At 42.8% G+C, this 14,840-nt stretch overlaps 1 protein-coding gene across 2 annotated transcripts in view; it reads left to right on the forward strand.

Annotated features, from left to right (window-relative positions):
• Positions 1-14,840, forward strand: part of LOC126482363 (histone-lysine N-methyltransferase 2D) — a 182,378-nt gene that overhangs the window by 120,976 nt on the left and 46,562 nt on the right. For both annotated transcript variants that reach the window (XM_050106446.1, XM_050106447.1), the window contains 2 exons: positions 12,034-12,275; positions 13,325-13,481. In XM_050106446.1, the coding sequence (XP_049962403.1) occupies positions 12,034-12,275; positions 13,325-13,481 (399 nt within the window). The remainder of the gene's footprint in view (positions 1-12,033; positions 12,276-13,324; positions 13,482-14,840) is intronic.

The following is a 14,840-nucleotide window of genomic DNA, read 5'->3' on the forward strand; positions in this document are numbered from 1 at the left end:
AGGGTGCACCCCAACATGCGGTGTATGCGCCCGTAGAGAGACAGGAGGGGCCGAAGGGTCGACCTCCATCAGGCCGGGGCTTCTGACGGGCAAAGACGACATATGGTTCGGAACGGGCAAGAGTTCCATGTCGGAGGACAACTGGTCACGGGAAGTGATCGGCAGCGCGTGACCCAGGGAGGCGCCCGACCCTTGCAGCGACGCGTCCACTGCGGGCGTCGGCGGCGGGAGAACAGATGGCGGCGGCGGCGCGGCGCCATGGGGTAAATGGAAGGCGGGGTAAATGGAAGGCAGCGTCGGTAACACCTGGGGCTGAGGCGAGCCAGTAGATGGGTCCCCAGGGTGCTGATCGGACGGCACCGTCGCTGAAAGCAGACGGGGAGCGGCAGATCCCATGCGACGACAGGGGCGCAGCTGATTGAGATGCCGACGCACCTCACCAGAGGCCCCCAATACCAGATACAAAGCGCGGCCGAGGCAGCGAAGAATGCGCCCTTCGAGCCAATGCCGTGAACCTCGATAGTGGCGGTAGTAGACAACGTCGCCTGGGGCAAAAACAGGTGTCTACCGCTGAACAGGAACCTGATGCGGCGGATGTAGCAAAGACATCAAGATTCGATGAGGGCGACCGTGGAGCAACTCCGCCGGCGAGTGACCATCTTGGGGCTGAGAGCGATACAAGGACAAAAAGAGCAATAATGCGTCCTCCCGAGAATGCGACTCTTTCAACTTCAACATCTGTGACTTGAAAGTCCTGACCAGTCGTTCAGTGGCACCATTTGACTGTGGCGAAAACGGCGCGGACGTCAGATGTTGAATACCATTGGCCTTGCAGAATGACTGAAATTCTGCGGACATGAATTGTGGGCCATTGTCGGAAACAATAGTCTGTGGAAGACCTTCAATGCAAAAGATAGCAGATAACGCTTGGATGGTGGCAGATGATGTCGTGGAAGACATCCAGACAACAAAAGGAAAATTACTGAATGAATCTACCACAACAAACCATCGAGCATTCCAGAATGGACCAGCAAAATCGATGTGTAAGCGTTGCCAAGGGGAAGTGGCTTTTGGCCATGCAAAGAATTTCCGCGGTGGTGCTGATTGTTGTTCGGCACACACCATGCAAGAAGAGCACATATTCGTAATCGCGGCATCGATTCCGAACCAAGTACAGTGCTGACGAGCAAGTTGTTTCGTTCTCACTATACCCCAATGTCCTTGGTGGAGAAGCTGTAAGACAGAGGACTGTAACGAACATGGTACCATGACCCTGGACTGATCATTATCAGAAAGCAACAGCAAAACACCACATCTCCTTGTGAGCAAAAAATCGGCGAACCAACGGATCCCTGATCCATGACTTTGACAAGGGCCATTGAGTAGCAACGAAACGCAAAACGGTAGCAAGGACAGGGTTGGCAGCTGTGGCTGTAGCTACACGACGAAAATCAGTCGGAAACGATTCGACCACGTCATCGGTTTCCGAATCAATAAACATGCAAGCAAGTTCGGAGAAATCGAATGCTCTATCCTCAGCAACAGGCAAACGAGACAACGCATCGGCGTTTCCGTGCTTAGCAGTGGACCGATACAAGATATCATAGCGGTACTGCAAGAGGAAAAGAGACGTGGAGGTACAGGCTTGGTCGGATGAAAAAGCGATGTCAAAGGTTTGTGGTCTGTGAGGATGCTAAAGTGACGACCATACAAGAAATCATGAAACTTTGTAACACAAAATACGAGAGCCAATGCTTCTTTCTCGATCTGTGAATAATTTCGTTGCGCAGACAAGAGCAATTTGGACGCAAAGGCAATAGGGCGATCGTGCGATCCATCTTTGTGCGCAAGCACAGCACCGATCCCGAAATCCGATGCATCTACCATCAACAAAAGGGGCTTCCGGAGATCGAATGGCGTAAGGCAAGTATTGGAAAGCAACGCCGATTTCAACTGGCGAAAGGCGCGTTCGCATTCCGTCGTCCAGACGAACGGAACACCTTTACGGCGTAATCAATGAACCGAAGCTGAAATGGAAGAGGCATGGGGAACATATTTGTTATAGTAATTTATTTTTCCCAGCACACTCTGTAGCTGCTTCAAATTCTGCGGCGAAGGAAAGTCTTGTATGGCACGGAGGTGCTCTGGACTGGGATGCATGCCTTGGGCATTGAGTACATGTTCCAGATAGGGTAAGTCACGAGCAAAAAACACACATTTGTCCTTCCGCAAGCGAAGACCATTTTGTCGCAAGACCTGAAATAATGTTCTGAGATTGGCTAAATGTTCTTCTTCCGTCTTTCCGGAGATCACAATATCGTCCAGATAGTTTGCTGCAGTAGGGACCGACGCACAAACAGTTTGTTTGCTGAAACAATGCAGGGGCGGATGCACACCCGAATGGCAGTCGTTTGAATCGATACAAACCAAGATGCGTGTTAACCACCAAAACGCGCTGGGATTCTGCATCCACCAGTATTTGCGAGTACGCATCTGCTAGCTCCAACCTTGAAAAATATTTACCCGGGCACAGTTTGTCAAAAAGATCTTCCGGGCGGGCTAAAGGAAAAGTTGCAGTCACTAGTTGTGGATTCACTGTTGCCTTGAAGTCCACACAAAGTCTCAATTTTTCGGAAGGTTTTGGCAAAATTACTAAGGGTGATGCCCTGAGAGAAGCCTGCACACGTTCAATTACACCTTGTGATTCCAAATCGTGTAATGTTTTTGCGACCTCATCACGCAATGCGTGGGGAACATTGCGCACTCTGAAAAATTTCGGTTGCGCGTTTACTTTCAGTTCCAAATGTGCTTTATAGTTCTTAGCGCAACAGAGGCCCGGTGCAAAAATGTCTGCAAATTCGGCACGTAGACGAGAAACACTGTCTGAAGGCACAGTTTGGTTCACTGATAGGACCTGATTTACTATAGACATGTTAAACAACGGAAATAAATCGAAACCAAACAAGTTCACTGCAGAAGAAGAACGAAGGACATGAAATGACACAAGTTTTATTTGTCCCTTGTATGTTGCAAGAAGGCTGCACAGGGAGCTCGTGACCTGAATAGGTAGTTAACTTAACAGTTGCGGCATGCAATGGAGGTGTGCCCAGCAGTTTGTAAGTGGCTTGATTGATCAGTGAAACTGTAGCCCCGGTATCGAGCTGGAATGGTATCACTTTGCTGTTAATGTCCAAGTCCACAAAAAGTTTATTGTCCTGCTGACAACAAGAGCGACTGTCTCGTGCAACGTGAACTGACACTGGTACAAAATCACTTGCGACTTGACGGGAGTGCCGTCGACGTCGACGCACATTATTTGTGGGATGAACACAGTCACTGTTAGAGAGACTGGCACTGGGCGGAGTGGCATGAACTATATGAATTTCCATGGGCGAAGTGTTGCGAGCCTGAGTATCCTTGGTTTGATTCCGATTCCGGCGCGAAGCAAAGGGCCTGGAATGGTTTTGAGCTTCCTATCTGAGCTTTTTCTGGCAAACACTTTGAACATGTCCTTTTTTATTACAGTAAAAGCAAATAGCTTGGTGTGACGGGCAATTCGCACGTGAATGTCTAGTAGCACACCGCGGGCATGATTTTAGCACTGCATTTGCTTGCGGGCGCGGTACACGTGGCTGAGAGCCTGGTGGTGGTGGCGCGGCCGGGCGCGAGGACTGTTTACTGTTCTGTGCAGCTCGTCCGGTGGGCCGTTTAACCTGACACACGGGTGGCGAAGTTTCAAATGATTCCTGAGCAAATTCAAGTGCGTCCTGCCGATCCAATATGTCCATCACTTGTTGAAGGGAGGGATTGACTGGTATCAAAATCTGTTCCCTTATACGAACGTCAGAAACGTTCTGTGCAGTTGCATCACGTACCATAGTATCTGAATAAGGGAGTCCACATTGACACTCAAAAGCACAATCCTTAGTAAGGCCTTGCAAGGTTGCAACCCACTCCCGATTAGTGTGACCTGCCGTACGTTTTGTACGAAAGAAGGTATACCGTTTGGCAACGACATTGACTGATTCTTTGAAATATGCATCTAATGCAGACAAAATTTCGTGGTTGGACAGAGTTGCTACGTCGCGTCGGGGAAATAATTTGACTATCACACGGTACATGTGCACTCCTACGGAGGATAATAAAAAAGGCTGCGGCTTGTCACCTTGAATTCTGTAGGCGGTGACATGGAATCCAAATTAGCGTGACCACTCCGTCCAGCTTTCCAGTGCAGCATCAAAAGGACGAAAAGTTGGTGCAACTGCGTGTTGTGGCTGTGTTAGCAGTGGAGCGGCGGCTGCCGCATCGTTTTGCATTGCACGTTGACCCTGGACGAGCTGTCCAAGGGCATCCAGTAAGGCCTGCGTCTGCTGATTCTGTAAGCGATTAAATTCGGACAGTACATCTGGAGATGGTGGCGAAGCCATTACACAAGTAAATCAGGGCAGTATAGTTACGAACGTGGTGTTTCCTCGTCGCCAATGTTGTGGGTTGGCAGGAGAGCCAACACCGGGTACTAGAGGAAGCTGAAAGGCACGCGTTTTAGCTCACGCAGGCTGGCGTGAGGTCAGGAACCGGACAGGGAAATTAGATTTTAGAAAAACGGACGTAGCTGGTGGAATACTTAACTTTAATCCATAAATGATGAGCGTCGCTCTTGACTGTACATGACTCAGTATCAATAGTAACTGGTAATGGCGCCTTGCTAGGTCGTAGCAAATGATGTAGCTGAAGGCTATGCTAACTATCATCTCGGCAAATGAGAGCGGCCGGCCAAAGTGGCCGTGCGGTTAAAGGCGCTGCAGTCTGGAACCGCAAGACCGCTACGGTCGCAGGTTCGAATCCTGCCTCGGGCATGGATGTTTGTGATGTCCTTAGGTTAGTTAGGTTTAACTAGTTCTAAGTTCTAGGGGACTAATGACCTCAGCAGTTGAGTCCCATAGTGCTCAGAGCCATTTGAACCATTTCAAATGAGAGCGTATTTTGTCAGTGACCCATCACTAGCAAAGTCGGTTGTACAACTGGGGCGAGTGCTAGGAAGTCTCTCTAGACCTGCCGTGTGGCGGTGCTCGGTCTGCGATCACTGATAGTGCCGACACGCGGGTCCGACGTATACTAACAGACCGCGGCCAATCTAAAGGCTACCACCTAGCAAGTGTGGTGTCTGGCGGTGACACCAAACATTGTTCTTTGCTAAGCTTCGTTTTCTAAAGAATCGGGAAAGACTATGCTGGTGTATAAAACCTTTACCATTCAAAGGATTGATAAATTTTACAACTCCAGTGGAAAGTATCTCACTTAACACAGAAAAAATGTGCTTTATCTGGGGTATAGTGTATTGTCACCTGGGATAAAGTATGTTCTTTACCTGGGGAATTCAGGATGTTTTTTTATTACACCCTGCAGTAGAATGTTGAGTAGGATTTGTATTGGCCAGCGTGGCTTTTTCTAAATAATTTCACTTTAATCACCACGAAGTATGTATGGTAAAACACATTGCAAAGCTGTCCAGTGCTGTAGTAGTTAACTATTATTTCAGCAGCTTTACTTCGTAGAGTAATTGAAACATTTGTTTCAGCATTGAAAAATTGTCCTGGATAGGGCATTTAGGTTTATGGAATTAATACAATCTTCAACATATTTTCCATTGTTGGTTACAATTACTCACACATGTAGATTTTTTAGGAATAGCTTAAGTATATTCAGTATTAAATGTAGTGTATCTTGATTTTGCTGTCTTAGGTTAAAAGACTGAGGACTCTATGCAATCTGACTGGTGTGAATTACACCACAATAAAAATTCCATCTACTGGGTGTTAGCTATTTACAGACAGGTTAGAGCAGTATATGCTCTCTATTTAAAACAATTTGAGTTTGAACAATTACCTGTTTGAATGTCACCCTAATGTATTTGGATGAAAGCTGTCAGAATTAAAATAATCTGCATAGTGGGATAATTACAGTAATGTTATCTGTAGTATTGTATTATGCTATTATAATTACATGTAATTTTATAATTTCTTTTAATTGGTGCACAAACATCAAAATGAAAGATGTCAAAATGAGTGACCTTAGGGTAGAAAGGCAACTGAAATTTCTCAACAGAAGAACGGCTGCTGGACCTAATGGGATAATAGTATGATTTACTTAGAATGTGCCAAAGAAGTTGTGCCTCTTGTAGCAACAGTGTACCATGGGTGGGGGGGGGGGGGGGGGGGAGCGAAGTTGTTCTTAATGATTTGAAAAATCACAGTCATTCCTGTTTTCAAGAAGTATCATCGAACAGATGCACAAAACTAAAGGCATAATCCCTGATGTTGATTTGTTGTGCAATTTTGGAACATATTTTATTCTTTCATGTTACAATATTTCTGTAGAAAATCTCCTTTAGTAATCAACGTGGGTTTCAAAAACAGTGATCTTGTGAAACCGAGCATGCTGTTCATGTCCACAAGATGCAAGAAGTAGTAGATCTCTCTCTCTCTCTCTCTCTCTCTCTCTCTCTCTCTCTCTCTCTCACGCCCCCCCCCCCCCCCTCCTCCCCACCCACCCACCTACACACACACATTGTTTAGCTGATTCTGACTCTCCATGACTTAATGATCTAAAGCTTACAAATTTCTCCTGCCCTGTACTATTGCCTGTAGATTTTCCATACTGCAGTCCATTATTTTTTTGATGCCGTCAGCCCACTCATCCTAGCCCTCCCTGTTTCTGTTTGTATACTTTTGATCTTCCCCAGTGTTAAGGGTCTGTTTCATCGAATCATGTCTTCTCATAATGTGCCCAAAGTAGGTTAGTTTTGTTTCAGTATTGGACCTTCTAAAGAGCAGTCAGGTTTTATTTCCTGTAATACTGACCTATTTGTTCTCTTTGCAGGCCATGGCACTCAGAATTCCCTCCAACACACAATTCATAGGAGTCTATTCTACGTTGTTCAGCCTTTCTTTACAGTCCAGGTCTCACGTCTGTGCATCACAACTTGAAAGTCCATAGCCCTCGCTACACAAATATTTATTGTTAAACTATGTCTCTGCTCCTTAAAAGAGTATCAAACTTGGATAATGTCTTTTTACCAAGTAACATGAATGTGTTGATTTCATTGCTGCAGTCATAATCAGCAGGAATCTAGGACTCGAAATAACTGAACATAAAAACTGCCTCCATTGTTTTCCCACCTACATGCCGTTGAGTACCGTGTAGTGCCATTAAAAATATTCCCCCACCCCCAGTTAATTGATCCTGACAATTGTTTGGTGTTATGAACTGACTCCTGGAAGGCATTCAATACAGTAATGCTGCTGCCTAATGAACAAAATACAAGCTTAAGAATATCAAATCAGCTGTGTGAGGGGAGTGAAGAGTTTCTAGCTAACAGAACACAGCATGTCATTCTCCATGAAGAGAAAGCTTTAGACTTAAAATTAACTTTGGGCACCCCCTAAGCGAGGATATTGCGGGACCATTACTTATCGTAGTATATACAAATGACACAGCGGGTAGCTTTGGAAGTTCCCTGAGGCTTTTTACAGATGGTGCTGTTCTATACATAGAAGTCGCAATGCTAGAAAATCATAACAAAATGCAGGAAGACCTGTAGAGAATTGACGATTGGTGCAGTGAGTGGCAGTGGGACCTCAAAATAAACAAGTGTAATGTACACCAATGGAAAAAAAATTGCAACACCAAAAAATAATTAATGTAGACTAATGAAATTATGGGAATATGTTTGTCTTGGTGACATATTTAAGTGATTAACATTGCAAGATCCCAGGTTAATGTAAGCTTAAGATAAGCCATTGCAAATGTTAAATGCTTGTACATTAATAACTGTTGTACCTGCCAGAATGTCTAATGCAGGCATGCAAATGTGCCAGCATTGTGTTGTGCAGTTGCCAGATGTCAGTTCGAGTGATGGAGTTCCATGGATGTTGTACATGGTTGATCATTACAGGGATGCTTAATAATGGTCGTGGATGACGCTAGAGTTGTCATCCAATGATATCCCCTATGTGCTCGATTGGAGACAGATCTGGTGATAGAGCAGGCCAAGGCCTGTGTAGGGCATATTGTGTTACAACAGTGATATGTGGGCAAGCATTGTCCTGTTGGAAAACACCCTCTGGAATGCTGTTCGTGAATGGTAACACAACAGGTCGAATCACCAGGTTGACCTACAGATTTGCAGTCAGGGTGCATGAGATAATTGTGAGTGTGCTGCTCCTGTCATACGAAATCGCACCACAGACCATAACTCTAGGAGTAGGTCCAGTGTGTGTAGCATACAGACAGCTTGGTTGCAGGCTCTCAACTGGATTCCTTGTAACCAACACACGGCCATCACTGGTGCCGTGGTAGAAGCAGTTTTCATCAGAAATCATAACAGACCTCCACCTTATCCTCCAGTGAACTCTTCCTTGACACCACTGAAATCGCAAATGGTGGCAGCTTGGGGTCAGTTGAATGCACACCTCAAGGCTTGTGTTGCTCGGAGCTGTCCTTGAAGTAACCAATTTGTAACAGTTTGTTGTGTCACCATGGTGTCAACTACTGCTCAAATTGCTGCTGCATATTCAGTATGAAACGTGAGAGCCATACACTGAATATGAAGGTCTTCCCTCTCAGTAATGCCACTTGGCCATCCCGAGCTAGGTCATCTTTCAACCATACATTCTCATGAGCACTTCTGCCAGCAATTGTGTACAGTGACTACATTACTGCCAAGTATTTCTGTAGTATCACAGAAGGAACATCCAGCTTCTCGTAGCCCTAGTATGTGGCCTGATTCAATGTCAGTGAGTTCTTGATAATGGCATCTTTGTTGCCTTAAAGGCATTCTTGACTAACATCAGCTCACCACGTCCAGTCGCAAAGGTAAATATCACTTAACCATTACAGTATTTAATGCACAAATCTGATTTGCATCCTCATATTGGTGCTGTTACTGTCACTGCTACATGACAGGTACGAAATTTAAACAGATGTCATCTTTCATATACAGGGTGTTACAGAAAGGTACGGCCAAACTTTCAGGAAACATTCCTCACACACAAAGAAAGAAAATATGTTATGTGGACATGTGTCCGGAAATGCTTACTTTCCATGTTAGAGCTCATTTTATTACTTCTCTTCAAATCACATTAATCATGGAATGGAAACACACAGCAACAGAACGTACCAGCGTGACTTCAAACACTTTGTTACAGGAAATGTTCAAAATGTCCTCCGTTAGCGAGGATACATGCATCCACCCTCCGTCACATGGAATCCCTGATGCGCTGATACAGCCCTGGAGAATGGCGTATTGTATCACAGCCGTCCACAATACGAGCACGAAGAGTCTCTACATTTGGTACCGGGGTTGCGTAGACAAGAGCTTTCAAATGCTCCCATAAATGAAAGTCAGGAGGGTTGAGGTCAGGAGAGCGTGGAGGCCATGGAATTGGTCCGCCTCTACCAATCCATCGGTCACCGAATCTGTTGTTGAGAAGCGTACGAACACTTCGACTGAAATGTGTAGGAGCTCCATCGTGCATGAACCACATGTTGTGTCGTACTTGTAAAGGCACATGTTCTAGCAGCACAGGTAGAGTATCCCGTATGAAATTATGGCGGTGAATCGAGGAAGTACAGTACATACTGACGAAATTAAAATGAGCTCTAACATGGAAATTAAGCGTTTCTGGACACATGTCCACATAACATCTTTTCTTTATTTGTGTGTGAGGAATGTTTCCTGAAAGTTTGGCCGTACCTTTTTGTAACACCCTGTTTACCAACTTTCATTTATGTGACACAACGGCTTCTAGGTGTTGTGATTTTTTTCTGCCAGTGTATCATGAATAGATAGAAAGAAAGAAAGACCCTTTGTTGTATGAGTACACAATTGTAGAAAGATCACTGGAAGTATTACACTCATAAAATATCTAGGAGCATGGCTGTGGAGCAGTTTGATTTGGGACAACCACATAAAATTATTCGCAGGTAAGGCAGATTCCAAACAGAGATTCATTGGAAGAATCCTCAGAAAGTGTAGTCAATTAACAAAGGAAGTAGCTTACTAAACTCTTGTTCGACCAATAGTTGTGTATTTCCTGGCAGACAAAAACTCTGTGCCAAACCAGGACTCTAATCTGATACCTTTGCCTTTAATGTGCAAGTGCTGTTCCAACTGAGCTACCCAAGCATGACTCATGACCCACAGTTTACAGTTTTACTTCCGCCAGTACTTCGTCTCTCACCTTCCAAACTTGCAAGACTAGCACTTCTGGAAGAAATGATACTGTGGAGAGATGGATTAGCCACAGCCTAGGTCCCAGATCTGGCACACATTTTTAATCTGCCAGGAAGTTTCTTATCAGCACACACACCCTGCTACAAAGTGGAAAATTCATTCCCAATACTTGCATATTGCTTGTCAGTTTCAGATCCGTACCGGATAGGATTCACAGGGGAAATAGAAAAATTGTGAAGAAGAGCAGGTACATGTAGTGAATGTGAAAGCATCATGGAGGTGGTTATCCCATGCACCCTGACTGCGAATTTGTTGGTCAACCTGGTGATTCGACCTGTTGTGCTACCATTCACAAACAGCATTCCAGGGGGTGTTTTCCAACAGGACAATGCTTGGCCGCATATCACTTTTGTAACCCAACATTCCCTACACAGTGTCAACTTGTTGCCTTGGCCTCCTCTGTCACCAGATCTGTCTCTAATCGAGCACATACGGGATATCATCGGATGACAGATGCTGCAAGATATGCGTACTGCACCACCATGTGGGTTAATGTTAAAAGTTCCATGAATGTATGTCCTGGAAGAGGCAACCAGTATATTGAGTCCTATGTATAGTCTGCAGAAAGACCATGAAGGTAAAATTAAAGAGATTCAAGTGCATGCTGAGGGCTTACCAGGAATAGTTCTTCCTGCGAACCATTTGTGAGGAATGGGAAAAGGGGCAAGTGGCAGTGGTACACAAAGTACCCTCCACTGCACACTGTAAGGTAGCTTCTGGAATATAAATGTAGAATTAAAGAGCATGAGAAGATTGAACATGAGGTAATAAAAACTGATAACTGAGCTATATTGGTAATAACTTCAAATGACATTGAAGATTTTGGAACTAAAATTAAATATCTATAAGGTACAAACAGGCTTATCAGGGAGTAATGCAGTGCTAAAGATAGCTCAGTGTACGCATGCATTCAAGGTGGAAGTATACAAATTGTACATGAAAAGAAAGCTAGTGCTGACATGCTTGTGAACTGTGTGTATGTAAGATCAATTTGTTGTAAATTGTGTGTAAGAACAAATCTTTTGAACTTTTGTCTGGGTGACTTTTTTTAAAAGCTCTTTTTATTATGTGTATATACCTTGTTTAAAGATATATTTAGTATGAAAATAATTGTTGAATTATGTTTATTCTACCATTACTGACAAATATAGAATCACAAACTGGTGATTTTTTTTCAATTTTAGTGCTATCTTTTGTCATTCAGAGTGTGACACTCTATCAGAAAAACCCCATATTATTTCAACTATTATACAATATTGTTTGTGATCTGCTTCTTATTCAACACCCTGAAAAAACAAAAAAAAAAAAAAAAAACAAAAAAAAAAAAAACAAACAAAACAAAAAAAAAAAACGATTGTGGGAAATAGTCTTTTAGAATATGAATGTCTTTGGAAAGTGTATATGTTCATGCAATGTTTATTGTATTAACAGTTCAGTAAAGGCATTTAGTGTGGGCTGTAACAAATTAAAAGTACTGTAATTCAGTACTAATGGTATCTTTAAAAGAAATTTAGATACTGTATTTTACTCTTATGGTGCTATCTGTTGAATGTGTGTGGTTCATGGCTATCAGTTTGGCAGTAGTGGTTACTCAACATGTGTAATGCATGGTTCAGTACATGTCAAAAGAGGTAGTCAGCTGGGCGTTACAACTTGGGAATATACATTTTATGTCCTCCTCCCTGTTCACTGTTTTCTTTTTCCTTTTACTCAATTTGTGATAGAATTTGCGTTAACAGGTACCTGAAGAGTGTATTTCCAAAAGCAGAAGAAACAGTGTTGCTTGATATTTTAAGCAACTCGGAAAACAATGTACAGAAGGCATCAGAGAAACTTCTTGCTATGGGGTTTGAAAAAAGGGACACACCACCTCCACGCCTTACACTCCGCCAGAAAGAGGATGAACAGAAGGCAGCTGAACCACAGGCTGCCACCCCAACACCACCTCCACGCATGAAGAGTATTGAAGAGAAGCAAAAAAGTAAGCTTTTTCAAAATGCATCAGGAGTTTAATTATTGCATTTTGAAATTCAGATTTGTGTTGACAGCATGTGTAAATAGCAGATTGTTGTTTCTTATTTGTCCAAAATGTGTCGTAAAAGTTGGGGCATTTGATATGTATAAGGGGTATTCAGAAAGTTTCCATTTGAGGGCATTGCTGCAGTGTATATACAGCCTAGTGTGACTCTGATGAGGGTATAGAAGCACCGACATGTAGGCAAGCGATTAGTGTGGTATTTGTGTCTTCCTAATGTGTAGGCCATAAATGAGGAAACATGAATTGTGGTTACATTATTACCAAATACGTACAAGTATGACCAATATTTTGTTACACATTTTTGATGTCAAAGAACAGTAACTGGTAGACATCCATCGGAGAATGAAAAATGTGTATGGGGCAGCATTCTGTCAAAAACCATCATTGTGGAAACGTGCCAAGTTCCATGCTGCAAGTGATTCAGCACAAGACATCAGTCAATCTGAGACAGAGCCTCAATTGAGACACTCAAATGGGAGACACTTGAGCACCCATCCTATAGTCTTGATGCCTCCCCTTGCGAATATCACGCTTTCAGTCCCTTAAAAATGGCCTCGAATGGTTGAATGATTCCTGACAGGCGAGGATGTGGAACAGACAGTTGCAGACTTCTTCAAACGGCAGAATATGGTGTTTTATAAAACAGGTATCTTCAATCTGGCGCGTTGGAGAGATTGAGTATCTCAGTGCTCACAGTAATCTTGTCTGATAGGCATACCGATTGTAGACTCTATGGTCTCACAGTGATCGTGCCTCATAAGCATACCGAATATATGCCATTAAGTACTAATAGACAGTGTGTGTGTGTGTGTGTGTGTGTGTGTGTGTGTGTGGTGTCCTGAGGTGGAGTAACAGTGTCAGATAATAACTTTAATAACCAGTGATACACAATTTTACATATTATGAAATAAATTATTAACAAATAAGAATAATCGTTACTGAAAAGATAGAGATATTGTACCATGCAGCTATTTTTTCTTTTTCATGTACAGTGAAGGGACGACTGCAAGAACAATATCAGTCTGTACCAGAGCGTGTTATTACAATAGCACTGGACAGTGTAGATTATGATGAGGAACGAGCTGCACATATTCTGCAAATAATGGTGCAGGAAGATGAACAAAAACCTGTTGAACAAAAACTTCCTCTGTAAGTATACATATACATAGTTTTCTCAGAGTGTACCTTTCATATCAGATTGTTAGGAAATAATCCTCTGTGAGCAGGGGTGGCTGTAGGTATTACGGTGTCCTAAGGAGGTCCTGTATTTCCCAACACTTTTCACGAAGAAAGACACTCTTCCAGCTGATCTGTTATTAGAAAGCAATACTGCAAGTATACATATTTCCTGGGCAGTTTATGCTGCATAGTATTGTGCATCAGTTGATTAAGTTAAGAGATATAACCTTGTCTGTGATTGAGGGCTATGTGTATAGAATTAGTTCTATCTAAATGTCGATTGATATCTGATTTAATTACCTTTTATGCTGCCTTCTTTTAGGACTGCATGTCTATAGACATACTTCAAATATTTCTCCGTCTTATATGCACATTGTTTTCATTTTGTGCATGTCGCTTCTCTTTTTGCTTTGGTAATCGGAATAAATGAATTGAGCCACTGATGCTAAAAGTATCGTAATGACAAAATGCTCAAACTGATTTTCCGAATTTGCAAAGCTCAGTAAGATTAAGTATTCTTTGTAGTTGGTTTACAATGGGTAACCATGAAGTTTTAATTATCACATCAAGAAATGAAGTTAGATCCTAACATTTCATATCTGCAGTCACAGTACACATTGTAAAATCCTTGTGCCACCATAACACACCACACTACTAGAGGAGCTAAAAGGAAATGGCAAATCCCTTTGATAAAGTACAGTCTCAGTGGAATGGAATGTTCAATAATGTTGTGGCCCTGAAACAGCATGCTGCAGTACTATGGTGCGGGAATTTTGGTGTGTACTAGGACTGCAGACATGTGCATCAAATTAAACAAAAATTTTAGGTAATAACTTTATTTGTTAAGGCAGTAATTAAAACTTTATGACTTCAACCAAATAATTATATGGTAGTAGCTTAACTTTTTATGTATAAAATGCATGTTTGACCATCAGTTGCTTTTTTCTGTTTAAAACTCAAATATCAACCAGTTTTTACCAGACCATCTTCACAGATTAGGGTTAAAACAGTTTAAGCCACAGCATCACATCTGTCATTACTTAAAAAATGGTCATGTCTTGTATGTAGAGCATGTCATGAATTCTAGTATCAGTATACCACACACAACTTTTTAAGGTAGACTGGAATTCAAGGCATGTTCTACATATGAAACGTAACCATTTTTTAAATGATGACAGATGTGATGTTGTGGCTTTAGCTGATTTGACTCTAATCTGTGAAGATGGTCTGTGACTGAAACTGGTTAATAGTTGGGTTTTAAATAATAAAACAGCTGATGGTCAAACATGCATTTTATACAGACTTGACAGCTGTTAATAGCCACGTTCC

The sequence above is a fragment of the Schistocerca serialis genome, chromosome 5, assembly GCF_023864345.2.
Source record: "Schistocerca serialis cubense isolate TAMUIC-IGC-003099 chromosome 5, iqSchSeri2.2, whole genome shotgun sequence".
NCBI lineage: Eukaryota > Metazoa > Arthropoda > Insecta > Orthoptera > Acrididae > Schistocerca > Schistocerca serialis.